This window comes from Gallinula chloropus (genome assembly GCF_964237585.1).
Source record: "Gallinula chloropus genome assembly, chromosome: 5".
NCBI lineage: Eukaryota > Metazoa > Chordata > Aves > Gruiformes > Rallidae > Gallinula > Gallinula chloropus.
In genome coordinates, this window is record NC_140090.1 from 6,821,582 (window position 1) to 6,849,104 (window position 27,523).

The window sequence follows — 27,523 nt, forward strand, 5'->3', positions numbered from 1 at the left end:
AGAGAATACAGCAGACTGAACTTCCACCAAACTAACAAAAAGAAACCATTCAGAACAATTTAAAAATTACATGGTTTTGCAAATATTTCTACTTAGCCATTTGTTTGGGGGGAAGGTGTGTTTAATTTTATTTTTTTTTTTAACTTGAAAAACTCTGAAATCACTTAAAAATCTCAGGCTGTTTTCAGAAACATCTAATTTCAAACCAATACTTACTCCATCCCTGACACAAACTCCCGCAGACATCTTTTCAGCGTGTTTTGTAAGCAAAGGAAAAGCTCCACAAAGAATCTGTTGCAGCATGAAACATGGATGCTGGGCAATTAAAATCCAGAGGGGTTAATTTCTGTTCACACACTCTTCTTCCAAGAAGTTAAACCAAACCCAGAACAATGAGAACCACTTCTAAACTCCAAGATGTGGGATAGCCCTAAGTCCTGACGCCCTCCACGCTCACCCCACCAGTATTGTGCTTGAACCCAGGCATGCAGCAGGACTTCTGGTGGTGGGGGGACGGTGAGGACTGTCTGGCTATGGAGGTTTGCAGCTGCAATGCCAAGAAATCCTCCTTTCCTACAGGTTCAGTGCAGGATAAAAGGATCTGAATCAGGTTGAAAATCTTATCTTTTTTCTTTTCTTCTCCCAAGAATAACTGCAAAAAGCTTTTAAAGGTCACATTCTACACCTGTACACACACCTCAGAGCTTCACCCCGTGTTAGATTAATTTCTTTTAAAATACATTAAGCTCCCAACATAAAATTTGACATCGCTGCTTTTGCAATCTTATCATCATATTCCATTACCCACTGTAGATACCCTGATCCTGCAAAAGCAATATGTAAGAGCAGCTGTTACCTTTTCTTCCATGGCGGTCCTGGCAGTTCTCATGAAGGCAGGGACCCCACACTGACCAGGCAGACACCACGCACTCTGATGGGCACGGCACGTTACACAGCTGGGAGGTGGATGGAGCAGGACCCAGGCATAGCTTCCCATCAACTGGTCTAGTAACTGTGAGGGGAAAAATAAGCAGTGGGGGGAAGAAAGAGCTGTAACTCTGTAACTCTGCCCTGACCAGCACACAGAGCTCTGAAGCTTTGCGAGCTGGCCTCAGCTTTCTCAAATGCACAAAAAAAGTACTTTTTTAGGGTTTTTTGGGGTCCCAGAGTAAAAAGTTAATCCTCTGCTCAGCAAGGCACATAGAATTTTATCTAAATGATCCATGTCCAGCAGGCCAGTTAAGACTATGCCTGATGGTAAAAGGGGTGCTCGATAATAAATTCAGTCCTGGTTTTCCACAATGCTGGAGCAACAAACTGGAATCTAATCCCAGGAAGCCCCCTTTGCTGTGTACCAAAGAAACAAGAGGTGTATAAAAAAAGGAAACACAAAAAGCTCATGCTGCAACTGGGAGCCAGGCAGAGGCAGGTGACAAAAACTAAGCACAGGGGATGTCTCCACAGCCATCACCTTCACGGGCACGGCCAACGCAAGGTTACGGATGCAGGATGCTTTGAATTTTCTTCATCTGCTTTCAATAAAATTGAGCAGAGGTCTTGTTTGCTTCATCACAGACATATTGAAAAAGGATCTTTCCTGCCTAGGAAGTGAGATGTTTACCTGAACTGCTGGCACCTAAGGCAGGCGTGGATCTCCAAACCTCTTCATCTATGAGATGAGCCACCCCCAAACCTTGCCAAAGTACCACTTCCGGTGATGCTGACAATAAATTTGGAAAGCTGCTCCCCTTTGTGTTTTCATTTATCATAAGAGATCTCTAGTTTCAATTAACTTCTCTTTTTATTTGGGGCAGAGGGAGAAAGGAAAAGAAGGGGAAAAACTCTTAAATCTATCTTTTGAGTTATTATATGATAGTGCATTTTTATTACATTACAGACTGGATTTGGCTGTCTCTTTAGATAAATCAATATCAAAGTGGACTTTGAAAAGGCAAAGGCTTGTTTGAGTTCTCATTGCCACAGTACTACCAAGACTTCATTAATTTTTATAACTACCGAGTTTGCTTTATCCTCATTTTTATTTTTAATGTCTATTTTCCTTGCTTCCATGCACGGAATTGAAAAGAACTTCCAAAAAATATGTCCAACATATGAGTAATCTTTTTTTTTTTTAGATATTTTACTATTTTCTTTAAAATCATTGGAAGAAAAACACAACTGTTTTTAAAACACAAGACTTCAGTGCTCAAAATCCCAGTAAATTTTGATTTGCACATCCTGAAGCTGAGACTTCAGACCAATATCAGTGCTTATGATTCCAGTTCATCAGAATAACAGGATTAATCAACAGATGTGATTTAATTCTAAGATAAAAAAAGACCCCTTTGTGAATGATTTCTGAGATACTGTATGGCCTTTGACATGTTCATTTAGAGATTATAGCAAGGTGGCATAAATTCTATACACCTGAGTGCTGACAGACCCTTTCTAAAGACCTCGCAAGTGAAGTGACAGACAGAATGAGATAAATATTAAGAGTTTTAAGGCTAAGAGTATTTATTTTACCAAGAAGTCTCATGCATGGCTTAACCTGCCTTTCAGCATCAAATGTAGCAAAACTGCATCATTTTTGGAAAGTTCACATGAAGAAATGAAAGAACACACACAAACCCAAGGACTAAAAGCCAGTCCTACTTTGGTCTAACTCAACATGTTGATGTTAGAACCATCTCTTGCTCCCCAAGAATTTTTAGATTGTTTCTATATTGCAATAAAACTAACTGAACATGGAAGTTGCTCGATAAAGCAGGTTGGATCTCCTGCCTTGAAGCTAACCAGCTACAGCCAGAGGTGCTGGGGGTATTTTAAATTTAGTTTGGATAAAATCAAAACAAGAAAAAATTATTAGGAGAAGTTAAAGGGGCAGGTTTTTATTAGTAGGCTGAGGCTACCAGCCATCCCAAACTCATGGAAGACTCCTATTTTGGAGGAAAACCCAGCCTTTATCTCCCTGCCAACCACTTTCCTGCTCCCTCTTCCTCCCTCAGAGCGATGCCGTATTTAATTCCAGCACTGCCAACTCTTTTTCCAGGACCAACATCCTGCTTGTCACTAGAATAAAACAGCTTGTTTACCCACTTCCTTTAGTAATTCTATATATTCTGTAAAATGGTAATCAGGGAATACACAGACTATTCTCATTAAATACCCGAATATATTCTATATTCGCTCCAGACTGACCTCAGTCCTCCAATGAAAGGCTTCAGGAATAAGACAGAAATGAAAAGAAACAGGCTGCATTAAGACATGCACATACAATAGCATCCTTTCCCAAAACCAGGAGGGTCTAAGAGGCCACATGTCCCAGCATGATAACCAGAGTGACTGTCTGCATCAGTGGGGTCTCCCATAAAAGAGGTTCATCCCTTCTTCAGCTGTTTGACTGACAAGTCAGAGTTTGATCAGGTGATTTCCATGTGACTGATGTGATTTTCTATTGCTTGATGCTATTTTCTATTGCTGTTCTTTCATACTCTAATAAATACTTTCTGTTTTTTGAAGGAACTATAAGGTGGGGGGGTTCCGCGAATCTTTTCAATGCCAACACACACCAACCCCAAAAAGAGTTGCAGGTAGTCTGTTCCCTGTTCTAGAAAAAAAAAAACCTCACATTATGCCTATGATAAATGAACAAAGACGCTAGGTCTGTCTTTATATACCAGCCAGCCTTCTGATTTTGCTTAATAATTGACTGGCTAATTGCATTTTCCTACATTTATACAAAAAAAGTGGTTTTTTGTCTAATTATTCTCCATTGAAAAATATTACCCACTTTTTGGGGGGAAGGGGAAAGGCAGAAACCAGGGCAGAGAAGAGTGAGAGGGGGAGGCAATATCTCTGATTCAAGTAGCAGCTTATTTACTACGCTTCTTCGTACCTTTTAAAATCCTGTGTTCTTCCCAATCTATAGAACAAACTTGAAAAAGCAATCAAGTACTAATCTGGGAGCCTCTGAAACATTGCACATTTCTATAGCTGTTATATTGAATCTATCCTTTATAAATGCAACTACAGCCGTTCCCCAGCCCCAGTGTCTGCCTCGAGTTTGAATTTTACTATTTGCTGTTATTTTCAGGTTATTGCTACCAGCAGGAGATAATAAATTGGGTTCTAAAGTATCTTGTTTCCCTATATATTTTTACTGACTTAGAGCTTTGGAGGAAGAGTGGAAGACAAAATCAGCTCTGATATCATTATTTCCATAATGCAATTTTAAGCCAATAAATAAATTATCTGTGAATACAGTCATACAGGCACATACTTGCAGGTGTCCATACCAATGCCATGTTAAAAGCATTCATGGACAGACGGTGAGAGTAACATATAGGACAGTATTTTGGTTAAAATTACTGCTTTCAAATTTAGTTTTTCAACTCCTCAGGAGATAACTAATGCTTTTTTCACTGGACTTGAACTTCATTTCCCTTTTACAATGAATAAACAAGTACTTCTGATATTAACACCTAAATGAGATGTTTCTAAACATCACCTCCATCACTGGAATACAAGTCAAGAATAACAGGACTCTCTCTTACAGACTGGTGCAGCCATATTTTAGCTGATATGCAATTCTCCAGGCAATAAATGCATATGTTTATCTTTTGGAAAAACTAAGCCAAATTAATGATTGCCAGGGTACAGGAAAGGGACAGCATATCTGTAAAAATTCCACCACCTTTGCCAAAGAGACTTGGATCAATACAAAGGGAAATTACTTGGGAAAATCACAAAGGAATGAGTTATAAAAACACCTACATGTGTATAACATAATAGGGATAAACCAGCACAACATTTGTAAGCAATTTCTCTATCGTGAAAGACTGGCTTTTATAGCAAAAAACAAAAGATTAGACAAAGGAGGAGTGGTGAATGGAATTTAACTAGCCTGCAAACTGCGTCAAGCCTAGTCCAGCACATCCCTCTGGTAAAGCCTAATGCACCCCACGCCTGATGGAAAGGGTGCCTTTATGCTTTTAAGAAGAATCAATTAGTTTTGAAGCCACAAGGCACAAAGTTGAAGTCCTGCTTTCAATTAAAATCTATTTAATAGCCAAAAAAACAAAGTATGAATAGAAGGCTAATCACAGCATGAAAGAGGGTTAATAGCAGATTGCCAAGAGCAACAACAGTTTAATGTATTTCAGAACAATAAAGATCCTCACAATTTTATTAAAGTGACACAGACTATTAGCACTCCACGGAATAAAAAGTTTTCCTGTGTCCACATCCTCTGCTGTATAAAGGGGATCCTGATCCCAGCAGGGATATTGTCTTGTTTCACAACAGCAGAATCTATCGAGAAACTGCAGAACTTGTGATAAAAAATTGAGACCAAACACAGGGCTTCCCACCAGCAGTCACACGACTGAGCAGACCAGAGGAGGCAAGTTTTTAAGAGTAACAAGGAAAAACAAGTGGAGGCAATAGGGCTGCTGGGATGCCTGGGAAAGCAATGATGAGAAGGGAAAAGGGATTCTACTGGATGTTTGAGCCCTGTTATCCAGAAAAGGCTGCTGGATGCTGGAAATCACTTGGACAGACTGTTGGAGAGGGTGAGAGAAATCACAAGGGAAACAGGGAAGGCAACCCAAAGATGGGGACTTACTTCATGAAGGCCTCGTAAGACCGCAAGCTTTGCCCACTGCCGAGTTGAGCGTTCGTTCGGTAGGAGGAGCGGAACTCTGGTCAGCGAATGCCATGTCACTGCAGGAGCCCTGACACGGTAAGAAAAGCACGGCCACGGATGCATCTGTGACACCGCAACACGCTACAGATGGCCCAAAGCTAAGCTAGGGACATGCTAAGCTAGTCTGCCCGCAGCACGGCCTGCTCAGGCCCCGAAATCAGCAGGGCTGCTCCATGTAGGGCTGGCCCACATTCACAAGCTACCTTGATGTCGAAACGTCTCCTGTCCCTGCAGCAGACCAGCCACGACTGGCTTCATGATAACTCCCCAGTGTCCCACTTCGTGGTGTAGCTGGCTACACACAAATCCCTTTGTCTCTGTCATCTGACTCAACGTTATTGCTTGAGCACAATGCAGCTCCCCGGCCTCATAACAACAACAGGACAAAACTACTCAAAACAAACAGTCACTGTTTTGAATAAAATCAATCCAGAAATACAAATGCAATTAAAATCTCTGCTTCCAAGGAGAAAACACTGAACTAAAAGCCTAGTATCTCTTGTGAACTGACTGGGCAGAAGATTATTTGCTGCGTACCAAAGCCAGCTATGTAAATAAAAGTATTTATAAAGGAATAAATATTTCATGGTCATATCAAACAGCTTGTTGACGAAAAAAGGCACATTCTTTGTAAGTCACCTTTTAGAAGGCACACTTCTTTCACTGTCAGTCTTTTTATACATTATTCTCTTCATTTTACTTTAATTAGTTTCCAGACATGAAAGAACTGAAAATATTACACCTCTCAAAGACATTAGGGAAAATGTTTTTTTCCCTAATGGATTCAAACTAAAATTTTCGAAATACGCATTTAAACATTACTGTCAAGCACCGCGACGATCTGAGCGAAATCATTTCCTCTCTTGCTTCCACAGGGTTTCCCCTGAAGAAGCCAGCTGTTACATATTTATTTTTCCATTATGTGAGTTGTATCTCGTAAATTCTGCTCAGCATTTGGTGAGCTTACAGATCAATAACTCGGCATCCCAGCAATATAAATCTGATGCAGACTTGCCCGAATACATTTTACACTTCAGACGTGTATTTCTCATCTTTTCAAGCCAGTTCGGTCATCCCAATGATAAATAACTAGTTTGGGATGAGAGGGATCTTTGGAAGGGGGTGGTTCTGCCACCTGAGAATATGGTTTCTGTGATTCAGGCTGGACGTTTCTGCTGCTGCGCCACAAGCCAGTCCAACAGAGCCTTTTTCACACCACTGTTGACCATCAGTTCTCTCCCCTTCCTGGTTCCAGTCAAGTTTTCTCATTCCTAATGCATTCTAAATTATTCCCTTTCAATTTCATAAACCAGACAAGGACAACAGGATTTAAACATCAAAGTCCCTAAATTCTAATATCCGTAGAGTCAATCAATCTTCTCATTCCTGCAGCTTCACCAGCATAATTTTTTTGGGGGGAAAAAAAATACAGCGTGCATTTAATTCACGGCTTGTACTCTACACAGGGCTCCTGTTCCTTCCAACAGTGCATAGCCCATGACACCCCATATGGGCAGTTCACCTCCGTGGATGCGGTATTTTCCCAATAAATATGCAGGACAGTAATGGCCACAAATGACAACCACCTGCACAACCAACCTACTGTTTCTAAGGAGTTGGGACTTGGTGGCTCACAAGACAGTGAGCATCCAGGGGGATGGAGGTACATTCAAATAGGGCTCCCCACTGGTATTCTTCTCTTCCTGGAACTACTTCCATAGCTTATTGAACAGATACTACACGAACCACTTTGAAACACAATTTCCTCAGAAGACACACACTGGAAGATCACGATTCAGAGCAGAACAAAGAACTTGCAGGGGGAAAAATGCAGCACCCTCAGTAGGACAGAGACGTACAGAGCAAAGGCGGCAAAACCACCTATTTTAGAGCAAAGACAAAAGGGCAGATTGAAAGCAATGAGAATAAACACAGAATAATACAAGATACGAATGAAAGGAGTCCTCAGAGTAATCTCTCTGCAACTCCAAAGAGGCACTAATTCCTGGGAAATAAAACACAGTACCAAAACACCTCCCATGTGAGAATTAAAAATAGTCTGAAGAGTGCACTCATCAGTAGGAAAGATTCAGACAACTTTGTCAGAAACTGGAAGAAAGCTCAATATTTTGTGGAAAACAAGAAAGGATAAAGGCCATAAAATCATCATTTTGAGACTCACATAAGCAGGACTTAGATGAAAGTGCAGGGGAACACTTTCAGACCATCTGGGGATTCTGCCAGTAAAGTGGCTTGTAAGACAAAAATACATAGGGGAATACACGCAGGGATGGATCAGAGAGTAACCATCAGACCTGAAAAGGTACTTGAGTGTTTACTAAGTCTTGAATCGTAAACAGACTAAAGGAGTTCTTGTTGCTACAGATGGCGAGACACAAGTTTATTTTAAAAAGCTGGTGCAAGATGAACCAGGTGGGATTGCAGCCTAAAAATAAAGCAAAAAATGGGTGTAGGCAAGTGGAATAAATAAGCCCAGTATCTACTAATTGGTGAGGGTTAATTCTCTCTCAAAGGAAACAGAGGTATAAAAGTAATAAAGACTTCTGTAAGAAATAGTTTTGCAGGGTAACACTAAGACGATACCTTCAGAATAATGAAGGCACAATGACCTCACATACCTGCTACTGAAATCCAAGGTCAAATAAAAATAAATATATGGACACAAATATGATGGAGCTACTCATTAAGCAAAAAAATTGTAAACCAAACTTTAGAACCTTGCAATAGCTATGAGAACCCAATGTGGGTTTTCAGATGGAAAATAACAAAGATTAAGAAGATGGGAAACTGCAATGATTTGCTGGTGAGATGGTAATAAGAGATACATTTTATTAGCCAAGTTTACTATGCTGGGTAAACAATAAAGAAGATTCAAGGAAGAACAGCATTTCACAGAGGTCTTTTCAGTCCTATAATTAAAACTTAAGCAGACAGGCTCCAAAACACATTCTAAGAAAATTCTGAAAGTGAGAAGTAAATTGGATCTCATTCAAACAAGTGAAAAGAAAAAACGTCAAGATATATAAAGCACAAATTTTATGAAAGAATGACAGGACAGGCAGATCCCTAGTTAGAAAGCTACAGAAAATATGGAGAGAACAGCAATCCCAGTCACTAGGGACAGAAGGTAACTACTTCAGAGAAGAGAGAAGATGCTTCTGGAGGATTTTATAAAAGATACCATCTCCCATAATAGAGATAAAGAGTTATAGTCTCTAGACAAACCCAAAAAGCAAATTTTAATTAGAAAACACAAGGATACTCCCTGGCCTTCAGGAGAAAAGGTAAAAAATCCTGAAGAAGATTAAACCAGGCACCATCCCCAGTCTCTAAGAGGAGCTTTAATTCCCATATTATTTGACTTATTTATTGCAATTAAGAGGACAGTTGTATTGCAAAGAAGGAGAGAGATTTCATAAACCAATGATGTCACAATATTCTTCCACACTTTTACCAAATGCCTTTCTTGTTGGCATACTGGGGATTGCTAGTTAGTGAAGTTCACACAGATTAATTAAAATTTGTGGTGGGAAAACACGTTTCAGGTAAGATTTTCATGACTACTGATTTTATGAAATGCTATCTTAATCCAGAAAAGCCTGCTTACAAAAGAGAATAAAATGTGTGTTCCACATTAGCAGTGCCTGGCTTTAAAAGTAAGCTGAGGATCTGCATTTTTGCTTTATTTAAAAGATGTTCCATATGAGAGAACAGATTTATATTTAAGGTGGTGGGCAATCACGACCATATCTACAGTTTGTTCCGGTTACAGGATGTCCAGAACAGGGATCTGGGAGTATCCAGAGACAAAAGAAATAAAGGGACAATCAGGGCTGTACCATAGGTAGCTCATCTGTATGTTCTAAGCTACTTTTTCTGCAAAATTTGTCAATAAAAGCACCATCAATTCAAACATGCAGATTTGATGCTTCCATCTCTGGATATCAAAAGAATAATGATAAACTCAAAGTATTAGATGAACACCCTTCGGTGAAAATTAAGTATTTTAAATTTAAATGTGCTAAAATTCAGTGAGATACTTGAAGAAAAAAACACAAGGATAGGTTTAAAGCTAATTCAGTCTGAGCTAACAAAAGCCTCACAACTGAATGGAGATTTCTTGGACAGAAGAGTTAACAAAAAATTTCCCAGTCTCATAACGTAGGTGCCCATACACTGACTCACCTGCATCCACAGAAATACAGATATCTGAACAATGCAGCTTCCTAAGTGTAAGAGTCTCAGAACGCAAAAGTATTACACAGGACTTCTAAGATTGGAAGACCTTCTGTCTCCAAATACTCAATAGCCATGTTGAAAGTAGGGACTTTCTCCTTAAGGCCAAAAAAATATATAACTTTGCTTGGATTAAGGCAGGGATTTCTTAGTTAGGTCAGCTCTTGGGGAAGAAAAAGAGATGAAATCATATCAATGCTATTCTGAAAGGAATACCCAAGTGAAAGTTTTCCCTTTCCAGTATCTTCAAGCTGGACTTGTATAATCAAAACAGAGAAAGATTTGAGCAGACCTAACCTTCTGAGTAACTGATACACAGGGACTCAAGAAAACAGGGGCTCCCTTTATATACACATTTTAATAAAAGAAGAAGTAGAAGAGAAAACTAAGCAAATGAAAAATAGGAAAGATATCCTTGGGGGATAAAAGAGCTTTGAGCAATATGTATAAATACATCACAGATGGTACCTGTCTCCAACTAGGATTCAACATATTTTATCCAAGAATGCTGCTGGAGAGACCACAGGACAAAATCTTCTTTCACATATGTCACTGGGCCTAAGTCCAAATCCTCATTGGAAGTAACCAGAAGAATAACTACTCTGATGGATGGTAATATCCTATTAGACTCGCTTGTTTGATTCCTGAATGATCCCTTTAAGGACACTCAAGAGGTAAAGAAAGAAAAACTACTGTGCTTTTGATGGTAGCAGTTAGATTCTCAATTTGCTTACACACAGAAAGATTAACTTCCTCATCTTCTCCCCATCACTGACAAAATGGTACAATAAAATGAGATGTCCTATTGATGAATAAAAGTATTCTATCAGTTCAGATTGCCAGAAAAGAGGCCAGAAAAAATGTCATTCCCTATTTATTCAAAGAACAAAAATTGATCAGCTAGTAAACAAAACACACTGAATACTACTGGATAGGGAGGGACAAGAGGAAGGCTTTCCCTCTCTCTATTTGCATGTGACTGTTGACAGTACATGAAGTTCTCACTTTCCAAGGAGTGCTCAATCCTGCACTACTGCCTTGGAACAGCAGTAATAATTGATGCCCTGCACAACTGCTATGCATGTTTGGTTTTTTCAGTTGCCTACTGAACTATTATTTCTTTTCTAGGACTGGAAAAACAAGGAAGACACATCCCAAAGTTTTGTTTTTGTTGAGGGGAGGGTTTGTAATTTTTAAATTGAACTGAACTTTGAACATGGGAAAAACCTGCAGGTGAGAAAGACTGTTACTGACAAATCTGTTACTATTTACATTGGTGTAAGGATTTCACATGCACTCCTCTAATCTTCTGGAGTAATTCACAATACTGTAAGAGACTAAAGCATGAATGAAAACAGCTGAAGCTTGCTGCTCACCAATTGCCATACAGCACCTGCATGAACCTCAGAAGTGGTCAAGAGGATGAAGACAGTCAAGAAATGTTACACACCTGCCACCAACAGCACTTTCCTTACTTTGACAGTCAAGCACAGCACACACTGCTGCAGAGCAGCAGAGGGGGTTGTGCTGGGAGAGCAAGGTAGCACCACATGTTTGGGATGGGTGAAGGAGCAACTATATATGGATTGAGTAGAGATCAAATCAGGTCTGGTTTTATATAATCTCAGAGTCTGTGCAGGATGCTAGGACACACTGAGCTTCCAGGAAACATTTGCTTTGCCTTTGTAAGTAAATAAATTTAAGATATGATATTGTGTTCTTATTATCTTACATCTCTGCTCAAAAACATATCTGCAAGAGCACTACATAGAGTAAATAAAACAGCCTCAGATGAATTATTCATTGTGCATCTGTATCTACTCATTATTCTACTAAAAGAAAAATAACTCACTTCCAGAGTCCAAAACCCGTCTGTCTGCTCAGAAGTTGTGACAATATTATTTCTGCTTTCCCCTTCAAAAATCACAGGAAAGATTGTGTATCAATCTGAAGCAGAGGCTAAAGCCATATCCAGAATGGACTGTGACATCTTTTTTTATACTCTAAACCAGGACTAAAACCACAGATAAATAGATTCTGTAACCAAGGGGATGGGCTACCTGACATACAAGAAAGGAAGAAAACTCCACTCCAAGCCAAACTCAGCTCACCCACCCTTTGAAACCCCCCATACAAGTACTCTTACACACCTAGCATCAGTACACCCTGGAAGACTGTAGCTCCTGGCAGCTCCTCAGGACTCTGAGGAACATGCCCTCCTGCTCCCTCCAACACTCAGTAACACCTCCCTATGTAAGGTGGATACAACATCAACTAGACAAAGCCTACTAATGACTGCATCTAATTATTTTTTTTCTCCCTCTGTTTCTCTTCCTCAGATCTCCCTGGGCCAAACAATTCAGAAGGACCCTATGCACATACCTTCCTTCATTCGGTGCATCCCAAGCTCCACGGTGACTTGGGCGCAGTAGACCTCCCGGGTTTGTATGCCACCTCCACAAAGGCCTGCCTGCTTTTGATGGTGAGGGTCCTGCTGGTCAAGGAGGAGAGACACTTGGCAAGCTTTCCACTCAGAAGTCCTCCAGGCAAACCTTTGGAAAGAAAAGGGGCCAGGTCAAACAAGAGGTTTTGAAAAGACTATAGGTGAGGGAGTGGTACTTCACTAGATGATAAAATATAGTTTGTTTAATCTTTATAGCAGCATCTGTCTGAAAAAGGGGGAGGAGGGATCTGAAACATTCTGAACAGTGAATTAAGGTAAATTTACAAATGTTAAGTATTTGCTATTTGTCTGGAGCAGCTGTGTAAAACTTTTCACTAATCTCCAAAGCATTCTGAAACACTAAATCATCCTGACACCCTCTCTGAGCAGGGTGCAAGGAAGGAACGAAGATTAAGAGGTTCGATTAAGCGCAAAAAGTAGTTTTTCAAGCACGTGCCTCAAACCACTAACCCACCGCTCTCTGCCAAGAGCTGAGCACCTCACTCTGAAATGCACTTAATAGCTAAAACCCTACATATGTCAATGGAGCTCCGAGCACCGGGCAGCTTTTCTACAGGTGACAGCTTTATAAACGCCTAGGGCACAGCCAATTTCTTCAAGGGATTGGCTAAAGTGCCACGGTTCTCTCATTTCAGTTTCCAGTAGTTGTGATACACAGCAAGCTCTAGATAAAACTATTTCCATTCCATATTCACTTCACACCTAAAGAGCATTAAGGGTTTTCAAGGAAGAGTAACGCTCTTGGGCAGATACGCGAGCGCCGTACAGACAGACAGTCATCATTGGTGTGTACCATCATAAATGCCAGGAAGAACTTATTAAAACGCTGGGGAAAATAGCATTGTGCATCAGTGGGAAGCAAAAATTATTTCCCCATCCTGCCTGAAAACGTAGAGCATATTTCTAGCACTACAGTTTTCACAGGCATAGTTCATTTTGATTCACAGGTCACAGTACCAGTGAGTAAATAAGAGCCTGAAGCCTTTCTTCAGCTTCCCAAATGCAAATCTTAGGCAATATCGGTTTTATAACCAATCTGTTCACACTTCTGCTGCTTTATTCCTTTGCTCCTCTAAATTTCATAGTTTACTTGTTCCTTGCAATATTTGGGGTTTGTGTAATGTAAACCACGTAAAATAAATTTCCTTCCTTTATCCTCAAGACAAACGCTCCCTCCCCTGGCGGCAGATCCACGGTTGTTAAAACTATGTATGTTTGTTAACCTCCTGATTGATCACTGTAAGCTCCAGAGCAACGGGGTGTCTCCACAAAAAAAGCTTTCCATGTGGTCATTCTGTGTATTCTCCACAGCAAGTATCTGTTCCCTGGCTGCAGCTATGGTAAGGAAACACACATCTCAAAATTATATGAAATATAAAGACATTAGTTTGCCTGAGCACACATCAATGTTCTCTCAACTTCTTACATTGTAGATATGGGCATAAGAATGATTTCCAGCCACAAAGCACTTATGAATTTTGTGACATACACATGGAAAATGCTTGTGAATACTGACACTTTTAATTTACAGGTACTTTTCAGATGAGCTGTCACGCTCTCTTAAATAATATACAGTACCACATGCACATGTCGATACACTCACAGGGTTCACTGGCAACAGAGAAAAAAAATAAAGAATATGCTTTTCACATGACAAGCATGGAACACCTGAACTCCCACAACATATAAAGCACAGCCATGATTACTTCTTTTTTTTCCAGTTGTTGCTTCTGGGAATCCCTAATCACATTCCTTAGACCCACTGTGTTAAATGCAACCGTCCTCTGACAATAAAGGCAGTGAAAAGTGGTCTTCATCAAACACCACGTGAAGAGGATTCCTCCTCCATACCACTTCAGGCCACCATGCTCTTCAGGTCTATACTTTCAGAACTAGAAGCCTGAACACAGAACATCTGCGTCCTTCCACAGCCATGGAAATAGTTGGGTTAGGGCATTACTTCTTATTACAACAACTGGCCAAAGTAAACTGATTATCAATATTTGGCTTATGTAGCCATGAACTCTGGATCCTAAAGACCCGTTTCCAGAGGTGTAAGCACCTGCTTCTCCTGTTCAGCATGAGCTGTGGGAGTTAACAGCTACACAAATTAGGCCATCAGTGATTAAAATTATGCAAAATAATTAATTTGAGCTCAGAGATAATTAAGCTTCATCAGCCCCTGAACCTTTAAAAAAAAAAAAAAAAAAGAACACCCCACAACTTTAGATATTTTCACAGAGAAACTGGATACAGTGCTACACCGGAGAGCAGTCTGATGAGCAGCTTAAAGCCTGAGCCCCATTACGCCATCTCACCTTTCTCCAACTGGACATGCCCTCAGCCACCTGGAGTTTTCCAGGAACAAATCCTGATCCTGAACATTGGGTGTTTAAAAAGTACACGTTTTCTCAGCCATTAACAAGCCCATACACCAGAAACATATCCAAGGGATTGCTGTCCCACTCAGTGGGAAAAATAACACAAGAAGTTTCCACATGAAAGCAGTGACCTCAGCAGCATGGTCAGTACTTGGTGTTAGCTTGCCCATCTATGGACTACACTAAAGACAATGAGAATTAACATAATCTATAATTAAATTTAATCACAAGTTCACTAATAGCCGTTAGTAAAGACCAGAGACTGAAGGCTGACAAATACCTGGGGGGAGGGCTGTAACTGGCAATCTCAAGCCAGTGTTTGCAAATTATTATCAATATCTGCACTGGGTTTACCACACAACTGATTTCTCCAACTGATCGAAGATGAGCAAAGCCATCAATGTGTCTTTGGACATCTCATTGTAAGAGCAGACACTACTGGAGATGCACTGTACTGGCATTAAGCAGAGACACCAACACCATCCAGCCATCCTGTTCACCTTCCCTAGAGGGTGAAGAGTCTGGAAGTGAAAGAAGCATCATGCATTTAGATCATCAGTTGGCCAGCTCCAATGTGCTTTTGCAATCCCTACACCAAAACCTACTAGTGACAATTTCAAATGTCAACAGATTTAACATCTCAGTTAAACTCCTAACAGTATCATTAGACTGATGCAGACTCATAGCTGCAGTCTTAGCTATGCCCATGTTCATCTACAGACATCTCATTATAGCTTAAAAATCTCAGCCTTCGGCTTCCCAATAGGCTTGTGTGAGGTTTTGCCAATACAGTGAGTTATGGGAGGTCTAGCCACTTCAGGGATTGACAGCCCCCATTGTCGATGGCTAGACTAATAGCTGATGTCCCAAATGGGGACCTCCAGAATCCACAGACAGATATATCACTCTGCTTAAGAAACTGGGCAAAGAAAACCTGCTAATTTAGAAGCAATAAAGAGCATGCTTTATGTATCTAGGAAGGAACTTGGCTGATAAAGCTGGAGAGCCTTTCACATCACAAACAGTGCTCTGAATTTCTCCACTAAACAGCTGAGGAAGCAGAAGAGTGGGTCCCACAGGTTTCCATTATGGTCAAGGCTAAAGATACTTTTGCACTGCAACACCCACTTCTGTGGCCACAGAGATGTCCAATGCAGAGCTGGAGAACCAAAGCTTCTCCATGGATGGTTCCTGATCCAAGGGGAGATAAGGAAGTGACCCAGATGCCAGGAGGTCACCACTGCATGTCCAAGGCCAGCAAAGGTCAAAGGGCTGAAGAGCTGCTACCGAAGTGTAACTCCAGCAGCCTACCAGCATGGTCCACTGCATTTCCTTTCCACTTTTTTCTACTTCACACTAATGCCTTATCTTTAATTGGGGCATGTAACAGGCCTCATTCACAAAGTGATACCATTACACCCATATCTCAGCAGTAACCTCGAGGCTTTTGGAAAAAAAAAAAGTCTTAAAACTTTCCAGATTTCCATTGTTTCACTTCTGAAAAGCTTTGAATTTCCAACAAAGTAAAGAGCGCTGCTCTCTAAATCCCCGTCTTGTAACATAGCAACCACAAGCAAAATGAAAGACATAATCATAATTCTGGAAAAATCTATCTATTCCCAGTGAACATGAAAGACACATCAAGGATAAAAATGATATAATACACTGTTTTAAAACTGATGACTCAGTGACAGCTATGCAACTAAGAAGTGTTCAATATCTTTCCGATTTATAGTAACCTCTTGGTCTCTTTAGTCTACAGGACTTATGCTCTTAGTGCTTACACAAGTTTTATACCCGTATATATCCATTCACTTTAATTGAACTATCCCAAATTTATATCACAATAAAAGAAAGCAAAATCACCTCCTCTGTATTTAAGCTTTTTAAGCGCTTAATCTAATCCCGTCAGAACAAATAACCAAAAGTAAAACAAAGCACAAAGCTCTGGAGTCCTACATGCAGTTAAAGTGTTTTATTTTCCTGCTTTTAAACTATTGATTAAAGAAGTTATTGTAAACTTCAGCCATAAAATTAAAAGCTTTTCCCATTTAACAGCGAATTTACACTAATTGCCATGTACCTGCGATGGGACCTTTAACTTCCAGCCTTGCCATGGATGTAGAGGTAATACATAACAGAGCAGCTTTGAAGCTGAAGGTTGTTGGGTTGTTCTCCTCTGGATCTTTTGAGGAAGCTGGAATGTAACTTCACCCATCTTTCCCTGCTGATTATGGCCCTGCACATGCTACCTCTCGAGCTGCTGCATGTCTGTGTCGGTGGATGTAGGTACCTTTTATCAGTCATGGGGTGCCCTCTGCCCCTGCACCAAAAATCACCCTGGAGAACCCCCTGCCTTGTCCTGCTCAGAGATTTGCTCTCTTTTCGGTCTATGTCCCCACCTATTTTCTTTGCTGTGCCTGAGGCATGATTTGGAAAATTCTTGCCCAAAGCATAAAGATAAATAAAATGCTACTTGTCTTACAATCAACCCAAAAAACAGCAAAGAGTGGACGACTTCCAGGAACTGGGAAAGTAAACAGGACTGTCATCTTAAAAGATTAAGACTAATCTGATTAGGCAAACACAAGCCAGAAAGAAATGATGAGTGGTTTGTGTGGAGACCAGGCAAATGAAGAATGCCTTTTATTTCTGCTACTGAAGTTCCTTAAATTCATCATCATCTTGTAAGGGGAAGAAAGAAAAGGTAACTGTTTGCTAAATCCCAGCAATGCCACAGAAAAAAAAAAAAGCATAATCTTTTTAGGTAGTGCACTGTAAAGGGAATATGCTCAAAGAAGGAGAACAGGAGCATCCAAGACTTCTTATATTATTTCATAGGGATTAACACTACACCCTCTCTATGGCTGAAAGCTACGGCTTTCTAGCCTGAAGTACTTCCAGCATCTCAGTAACCAAGTCCCAAAGCCCATCACCAAATCCCCAGGCTGTAAATTGTAACATGGACCCATAACATCCTTCACCAGCTGATGACAATTAATGTATTTTAAAATGTTTGATTTCTGCTCATTAACACAAAATGCTGGCCCCCACAGCCTGGCAGACCCACAGCACGTACTGCAACATCACAGCTTTGTGTTCCTGCTCATTCCTGCAGTACTGAACAGCCACATCAAAGGCACCACTGTAAAATTCTCCCCAACACAGTGCAGTGTGAGAAGGTCGTGGCCTACTACCTGCATTTCGAGATATTACATCCCTAAAAATAACAATTAACTACCTACCAGAGGGGGGTTCTTTTGCTATATTTTTTGTTAAGTGGCTCTATTAACATCTAAGTCTAACATTCCTTTCCTGGACTAGCTCATTAGGCAGCTTATCCCAGGTCACGCCTCTACTTTACTGGAGATGTTGCCTGAAGGACAGAAGGTGTGCAGGTACAGCAGGATGGGGAAGGTTTAAGAGTTCACAGGCTCATGAAAACCTGGGCAGAGCAGGTTTCCTTCTATAGCAAGAGCAGCAATTCCATAAAATTATCAGTATTAAGCAGGTTTCACCTTTTTAAACTCTTCTGACTACGTCAGAACCCTACAACCGTTTGCACTTTACCACAATGCAATGTCAAAAAGTAGCAGTGAGAAACAGGGACAGACGTGTGCCTGTTCACTCCCTGATTAACTACCAGACAGTCTATCCCAATCAGGTGTTACCTGCACCCACACTCCTATACAAAATCAGCAAGACAATGTGTTAATCTATTGTCTTTGAAATTGATGTGCGTTTGGGCAGGAGCAAAAAATCACTCTGTAAGAGCCTTTTCTTTTCGTAGGATGTAATCAAGCAACAGAATATTTTTTTTATACTACCTCTCTGCTGCTAGCAGGGTGCATAAAAACGATCAGCATTTGATTTTGAATGAATTCAACGATACAGAGACACTTTTATAGGTTACACCATCCTAAGAAATGTATCTTGCAAAGGTTTTAACAAAGGTTTTGGCGGTATCTGGCAAAGCCTCAGACACTCAAGGCTTGAGCATCAAACAGATGTCCCATTAAACATACTCGTTCATGGGAGATTTGTCTGTATGCATATCAAAATTTCATCAATCTTGTCAACCTCAAAACAAGAAAAACTAAGCAGTATTTTGTATTCTTTGCAAAAAGAAACCAGTGACCCACTATGCTAACCCGGACCAGCATAACAGCAGGGATCTGCAGACCAGAAAGGTGAGACACTCACCTCCTGCCAGAAGGAAGATTGCCATAAACCAAGCAAGCACTCAGGGACTGCAAAGTTTCCCATTTCAAGAACTACCCAGAGGGAAGGCAAATAAAGTCCAAGCTATTACCTCTGAGTAGGTCCCATTTTCCTCAGAGGACTGGGATTTTATTTTTTTTAATGGGGAGATGAAGGGGAATCGTTAAATCTTACGTAAAAATTACAGTTTCAAAGCCAATAAAAGCACAGCCATGGAGACCTGCCCCGTCTCTGTGCAGCAGAGGAAATTCTCCAAAACAGCCATCAGGATGAAAGACCCTTCAGAAAGCAAGAGCATCTGCTCTCAATTTTGAGAATATGAAAACATAAAGCTCCAGAGGGTGTAATTTAAATTTCTTTCTATATATAAGTGCAATTATTGCAATAGCAATAACGGTAACAGCAATAATTGCAAGAGTATTACTAACAATAAATAATACCAGTAATCATTGTTAACAACAACCAATGATCTTTTAGACAGAGAGAGAATGCATGATGTGTGACTCTCTCCACACACAGGCACCAAGCAAGGAACACGTGCTTTGCACAAGACACTCAAACAGGTGTTTCTTTACTTCCAAAACCCTGGGCTGAAAGCTCTCACTCTACCTGGGGCAAGGCTGCAGCAGCTCCTTCCCTCCCATGCTGCAGGCTTCCCTCTCTTCCAGCTCCGGGCAGTGCTTCCCAGCACCCACGGCCACACTCCGTATGCCACGGTGCCGGCTCCGAAAGCCCGGGGTGAGATCTCCCCAGCCGCAGGTCACTGAGCAGACACTCCACGCCGACCACTCGGATGTTTCGCAGTCTTTAGCAATGACACAGGACTTGAAGGTCAAAGGGACAGGATCTTGCAGGCAGAGGCTGCGGTAAGAACACAGGAAAACAGATGAGGAGGTCTTGCTTGATAAGTATTTACATATTTTTTCCAACACCAACCACTCAAATATTTCACCCTAAGTCAGAGTCTGGCCTCAGACTAGAAGAAATCCTTGGCCATTGGGGGTAAATCAGACGACCTGCAGCATCATCAGTACAAGGCATGGTAAAGAGAGGCTACACCACAGTGCACAGAATGCATTTACAGGGAGGTTTGGGTGCAATCTTGCACGCAGAGTAGTTTGCAAATAATAATGATATACCTCATTTATTTCAACTTAAGCCAGATGCAAGAAGCACTACATATTCACTCCTGTGCAGTGAGAGTGTTGTCAGTTTACCCAGGACAGAAGTAAGAGCCAAGCCCAAGAGAAATGGCAACCATTCCCATAGCAGACACACCAGACTAGCTGTCCACCATCCACCCATCCATCTAGGTGTCAGCACGTCCTACTGAGTGACTCTGCTCTTTTAAAAAATAATTAGTTGCACACTAATAAGAAGCGTGTTCGCTCTGTGAGGCTGCTGTCAAATAAGGTGAGAGGGTTTCCATACCTGATAAACCACCTGGAATACTGTGATTGTGGCTGTATTTTGGGACTCAGTTACCCTGCTGATATCAGGACATGAACCTCATTCATTCTGTAACACATGAGACCAAACAATGCAGAACCCTATTTTAAGAGCTGCGAACAGTCAAGGTTTGGTATCAAGATACAAAGTCCCAGAATAAAATTTTTAACAGTTCCAAAGTTCCAACAGCTTTTCACAGTACAGGAAAGTATGTCCAATGCAGCAAACACTTCAGGGAGGAGACAAACCTCCAGACTAAGGCCAGCATCCTTCCTTGCTGCTCTGATTCACTCCCAGCTAGCTGAGGGCTGGGCCATCCCTCTCTTGGGAAAGAGCCCACAGAGTATGGATGCTCTGCTCCACCTCAAAGTCACCACTCATCTCCCAGAATGGGAGAAAACCTTCTTGTCTCTCAAAAACCTTCAACAGCTGAAGTAACAGAGCAGAAACATCACTGAAGCACCATGAAGGATGGCGCAGGGAGGAGAAAAATAATGAAGATGAAACCCAGCAAAAAAGAAGTCACCTGGAGAAAAGGAACCAAGATTTTTCTGACTTCTGACTACTGTTCTACAGATGATGCAAATAGGTCTCCATAATTAAGACCATACATGAACACAGTGTGAAACTTCTCTGAATTTGTCTTCTCCAGGCTCCAGTTGCTCACGGCCAGGCTTTTGCCAACCGTAAGGAGCAAATACATGTACACTTAAAAGGTGTGAAATCCAGAGCTGCTGCCAGGGAGCCAGCCATTACCTCGCTCGGTATTACTTATAGCACAGTTTGACTAACCTAACTTTCTCTAAAGAAAATAGACCGGGGCAATCATTTCAGGATTGCAGGGCAATCTCATAGGGGGAGCAGAGAAGATAAAGGACATTCACTCGCTTCTCCTCCAGTCTAGAAATTGGTCCCATTTTCACAGAGGTCAATAGGAATATTCCCACTGATATCTGATCAAGTTTGACTAGAGCCTCAACTACCAGCAAAATACAGCATTTAGGAGCTTAAATTTATACTTCAAACTAAAGAAAAAAAAAATCTAACACTTTTGGTCTCATTTTCTTCATCTAGAACAAAACTCATTAATCCCACTGGCACTGCGAGGATGAATTTACTAAGGTTTGTTTTAATAACTCCATAAAGTAGAGTAATATAGCCTGTAATATAGCCCCCTCACAATAAAATTACTCTTGCTTACAACTCAAAAAGATTTCTCATTCCCCTATTACATGCCAAATGCAGCCGACTGCAAAGCCATATCTGGTACAAAACGTCAATACCATTGCACCAAGGACTGAAAAGTAATAATCATTTTATCTGTACTTGCTAACCCAGGGATTTTGAGCCTTGTTTGGAACATTAGGAGAATGAATTATAACCTTATTTCCCTATTAATATCTTTTTTCAACACAGTTATCAGGTGAGCTGCCCATGCCACGATGTTAACGAGAAACAAGAATTCCTGATTTTGAGTAGATAAAATAGGAGCACATTAAATCACCGGCCCAGCCGACTGTACTAGGAAAATAAATGAAGAACACGGACAGCATTGGAGGGCAACTGATCAAAATTTGCATTCAGGTACTAGTACGAAAACCCAAATCCATTTTGGGGGTTGTGCCACTGCAAAGGAGATTTAAGCCTGGCCTGATCTTTACCAAAATATCAAATAAAACAAAGCCCTTAAAACCCTGCTTTAGGGTCATCTTTAAAATTAATATTGTTAGCCCCAGCTCTCAGCAAGACAATACCTACAGTCCCTCTCCTGATGGAGTCAAACCCACGCCAGTGCTCCGGCCGCAAAAGACATCTCTGCCCAGCAATCATCTGTGCTATTTGCAGAAGCCTTTGAAGTATGCAAAGACTGAACAGCTGTTTCTTTCCCTGAAAATCCCTCCATGGCTCCTACTACAAAAGGCTGAAGAGATAACTTCATTGACCTTAAGGTGAACAAGACGTGGAGCTGGCAATTTCCATCTTTCTGCACGAGTAAATGTTTTTGAGGGAGAATTAGATGCAACCGCCTAACAGAAACCAAATCCAATTAACTTGTACCTACTCATTCAGAGCCTCAAAGTCAAATTAATTGTGACACTGAGCAACACAAAGACAAATTTAAAAACACGCTTTTGCATGAAATCCAGGCAGAGTCTTTCATGTCAAAGATGTATTTAGGACAACCTCATACAGATAAAGCCCAGACATGTAAGAAACTCGCTGATCTGCTGCAAACCAGAGGAGGATTTGCACTGCTCTGGCTGTATCTGAGGCAGCAGGCAGAGGAAGGTGGTCTTGGGGACCAGAGATGCCACACAAGCCTTGATTTCAAACTAACTTTCCGCCTATTATTGTATCAGGTTAGATCTTCCTCTTGGGAGTTAATCTGATAAGTGTGCCATAGCAGGGTACTTGTGTGATTGATGCTTTTTTTCTGTTACACGCTTGGATTGATGCTGTAAAACTACAGGAATTGTTTCACAGCCTATGTTAGGTTGACTGCAATGTACGATGGATCGGCTAGTCAGCAGACAGAAGCAGCACAAAGCCTAACTCACTCAAGTGGCAGAGAGCCTGTACTCCCTTGTGTACCTGAGAGGGATAAACCACATATAAACAAACCTACTGAACTAAAGGCAACCTACCCATGCCTCTCGTACACTCCCATAGTCCTGGAGCTACAGGCAGAAAAACAAGGAGAGGAGGAGGGACAAGCAGTCCAATATACCATTCCTACTGTGCAGGTCCCCTGTGACCCTGTAACTACCAAGGGACCATGGCTGCTCTCCTTCTCCAGCCGCACTCTTCCCCATGAGGTAGAGTGATCATGCAGCCTCAAGCTGAACTACCCCACCTTTCTGTTCTGCACACACAGTGACTCACCAAAAACCAGTATATTCACCAAAAGCCAGTGTATTTTTTCAAGGACAGGCTTGATGAGGCTCTGAGCAACCTGACCTAGTGAAGATGTCCCTGCTCACTGCAGGGGGTTGGAATAGATGGCCTTTAAAGGTGCCTTCCAATCTAATGCATTCTATAATTCTTCTTTTCAAACAGCTCAGTGCATCTGTGCTACATGCCTGACAGTCAGACAGTCATCACATCCACAGCAAGGAGGTGAGTGGACACATGTCTATCAGCAGGAAAAAGGAGCGAGATCATCCAGAAGCAGTGCCTCACTGCATCAGGCTGGCCACAGCACAGAAATTATCCCTGGTTTCATTTCCCAACCACATCCATACATTCAGAGTGAAAGGTGAATGCATTTCCTTACATTAGAGAATGAGACAGGAGGTTCTTGTTGAACCTTTCATACTTAAAGGACCATCTCCAGAACAATGGGACACATTAAAGGAGCTCCCACCCACCGTGCCCAGGCTGCTGGTAGGGTAGGCAGCACCAGGAGTACAGGGTGGGGCTGATGAATCCTTTCAAGGATCCACCATGTACTCCAAGGTCCTCAAGGGCTGCCATATATTCAATCTGTGCAGCAGAGGCCTCTGGGACAGGACAAACCAGTCCCTTCTGCACCAGGGTGGTAAGGAAGATGGGGAATGTTTGCCTGCTGCAGGACCAAAGGGAGCTGGGAGACCTATAATCCCAACACACACAGGTCTTTGGTATCTAAGATGTCTAAGTTTTGGTGACTCCAAAATGTAATGCATCAGATCCCCTGTTTCTACAAGTGTTACTCTTACGGCAAATGAAAAAAGCACTCACTGTTCTAAAGGAAGCGAGACCAAAAAAATTAATAATTAAAAAGAAAACAAAAAACCCACACCAAAACCCTCCACCCAAAACCTAGAAAGTAAAATCTCTTCTTGTCCAACTTTCCAAGCTGGAGCACTGAGGCTCAATCCCCTCATCTGCTGGGAGGAATCATAACCATCAAATAACATATTGCAGCCCAGTGTTTCCAGCTCCAGATTGCAGAATTTTGTATTCATCCAGAGGAGAGAAGAGTCTCAACATCAGAAACTGCCAATAATTCTTCCTAAAAACATACCACAGCACAGTGTTAAGTGGAATCCACTATGAAATGGATAATGGAATCTCAAATCACAGAGGCAAACAGAAGCGCTGAATGCTGCTCTACCTCAGCCTTGGCAGATGCCTTCACCTTTGGCTGAATTCAACCCAAATTTTACAAAAGCAAAGTAAAGACACCCACATCCAACTCTAATAGTGTTGTCATCTTTAGAATCACACAATGGAGAGTTTAAGAAATATGTACCTAAAAAGACTCCTAATCCAAATAATAATAATAAAGCCCTTGACTTCAACTTCTCAGTGTGCTTAGTTAGAAAATCAGGTTACATTTCTTTAGGATTTCAATGTCTAGCTATGGTTGCTCATTTCACTAAATTACAACTTAGTGTTTAATCTAAATAGTTTTACTTTTTTTTTTTTTAAAGAAAGGAACATGAGTGCCTTTGTGTTGCTATTCAGTAGGCTTTTACAACTGTGACAAGACAGAAAAACAAAGGAGCAGAAGTTCCAGCACATGCATTCCTGGCAACTTTTTTGGAGGTGGTTTTTTTTTTCCCCCTCAATGTATGAAAATGCACATGAGATGATTTAAAGCAAAGCTAAAAAACTTTGCTGTGAAATAGAATGGAATCCAAATTTATCTGAAATAGCATGAAAAAAATTTAAGCTTTTTAAAACAGTCTTTAAAAGCTTCCAATCAGATCCATAAAATCATTCTATCTTGATGTTTTTTTCTTTTATTTTCTACACCAAAATTGGTTTTAAGCAGAAAACAAACCTGTCTCAAGGTCTATTGATGTTCTGCTGTTCAACTGTGTTCGAGCGTCTTCAAAAAGGTCTGTCCCTCCCTTTCCTCCCCTTTTCTCCCTTTTCCCTTCATTATGACAAATATAAAACCTCCAAACCGAAAAAGTGTTTCATCAAAAACCATTCCCCAGCTCTTGTCTCCCTGATACACCACATCCAATCTCCCACCTACTTGTGCTCCTCTCCAATTAATTCCTGCTTACAGCTTTTACCTTTAAAATTCACAGAATTTTTCCTTGCATCTTTGAGGCTGGTACAAACAAACAGGTCTTTGTAGGACCAACTTTTTCAATGAAAAAAAAAAATTTCCTTACAATTAATTCTTCACCTCCTACCTGAGGGTTCACTGTAAAACCAAAGGACAGGAGGTCAAGAAAGGTCCTTCTCCCCCTCTACTCTGCCCTGGTGAGACCGCACCTGGAATATTGTGTCCAGTTCTGGGCCTCTCAGTTCAAGAAGGACATAGAACTCCTTGAAAGAGCCCAGCGCAGGGACACCAAGGTGATGGAGTGGAACAGCTTCCTTACGAGGAAAGGCTGAGGGACCTGGGTCCCTTTAGCTTGGAGAAGAGGAGACTGAGGGTGATCTTATTAATGTTTATAAATATGTAAAGAGCGAGAGTCAGGAGGAGAGAGCCAGGCTCTTCTCAGTGATGCCAGCGACAGGACAAGGGGCAATGGGTGCAAGCTGGAGCAGAGGAAGTTCCATGTGAATATAAGGAGAAACTTTTTCCCTGTGAGGTGCCAGAGCACTGGGACAGGCTGTCTAGAGAGGTTGTGGAGTCTCCTTCTCCGGAGACATTCAAACCCCACTTGGACACATTCCTGTGCGATTTCGTCTGGGTGATCCTGCTCTAGCAGGGGGGTTGGACTAGATGATCTTTAGAGGTCCCTTCCAACTCCTAACGTTCTGTGATGCTCTGATCCTTTTTGAGGGTTCAACAGCATAATTCCAGCACCAGAGAAAAACTCAAAAGAAGTATCGGGTACTATTCCCACCACTGGTACCCATTTCACATAGGAAAGGATGTCCCATTAATCTCAAACGTGTTACTGAAGAGCCCAAAATGAATCTCCTGCCAGTAACCCAGCGTCTGTAAGATGTAAATGCATTCAATCTTCTAGTCTTACACTCAAGACCACCAAAACCCAATTTTTGGCTAAAGCCTGCTCTTTCATGACGAGGAGCATTCCTGGTACCTTCTCCCACCAGTGAGCCCAGCTGTTGCTGCTCTCTGGCTGATCCACCGCCCTGAGATTGCACACCAGTAAATTACAAATACTTTGGTAATAAACTAGGCATTGCTGCCACTGCATTATAAATTAGGAGGCGAGATGAGCAGATGTTTCCTCTCCTCGCGGGGCCTTCAACTGGGAGCAGCAGACCAGCAGCTCCAAGCTTGCTGTTACAGCATGTCCTGGAATATTCCTCTCTCTTGCCTCAGTTTTCCAGAAATTTAATTTATCTCTCTCATTGGTTCTTACTTGGTGGCAAAAAAAAAAATCCCATCTGCAAGAACTGGTCTGTTCTTCAGAAGAACAGCAGCAAACTCTCCACACAAGGAATGATGAGGACATTACCAGGGGAGGCTTAATGGGAGTCATTGTGGTGGTATTTGGTTTCAATGACACCACAGCTCTGGAACTCACTGTGGGTTGGATTTCAGGCTGGATATTTAGGTTTGGATTTTCGGTTCCTCGGTTCAAACTGGATGGTTACAATTAATAATAAGATTTAAAATAAAAAGGAGAAAGGAAAAGCATGTGACTAGCTGGATGCTGTTAAATGATGTAAAATGACAGGACCTTTTATCCTCGATGCAATCAACAGGCTTTCCTCTCGAATTCAGAGTAAGGATGGGTCAGCCTCAGCTCTCAAGTAAGTCTGGGACACAGACTCAGCAGAAGTAGTTTGCCAGGAGGCAGCTAACGGAGTTGTACACTCCCAAAAAGGGGGCTAGATCAGCACAACCAACCACCCAGAAAGGAGCAAGAATACAGCTCAATCGGGGTAGAGTCACTAAAACTAAAGCTCCCAGGACCCTCTGCACCACCATCCAGAAATCCAATGTGTAACTCACACAGAAGCACAACAAAGAAAAAAAGACTTCTAAAAGCAACATCTTCCCTTCCCCATTCTTAGAGTGAATGCAGCAGTGAGGGCAGAGGGAAGTATTAACACAGCCAGGATCCCAAAGCCTCTGATAAGGAGTGAGATACAAGAGGCAGAAGAACAGCTAACAAGTGT

General features: G+C 41.4%; 1 protein-coding gene across 1 annotated transcript in view; it reads right to left on the bottom strand.

Moving 5' to 3' along the window:
* THSD7B (thrombospondin type 1 domain containing 7B) overlaps positions 1–27,523 on the bottom strand; it is a gene marked incomplete at both ends in the record, with an annotated part of 263,012 nt that overhangs the window by 179,443 nt on the left and 56,046 nt on the right. Inside the window, 3 exons of the mRNA XM_084264455.1 lie at positions 857–1,012; positions 12,347–12,516; positions 19,640–19,891. Of these exons, the coding sequence (XP_084120581.1) occupies positions 857–1,012; positions 12,347–12,516; positions 19,640–19,891 (578 nt within the window). The remainder of the gene's footprint in view (positions 1–856; positions 1,013–12,346; positions 12,517–19,639; positions 19,892–27,523) is intronic.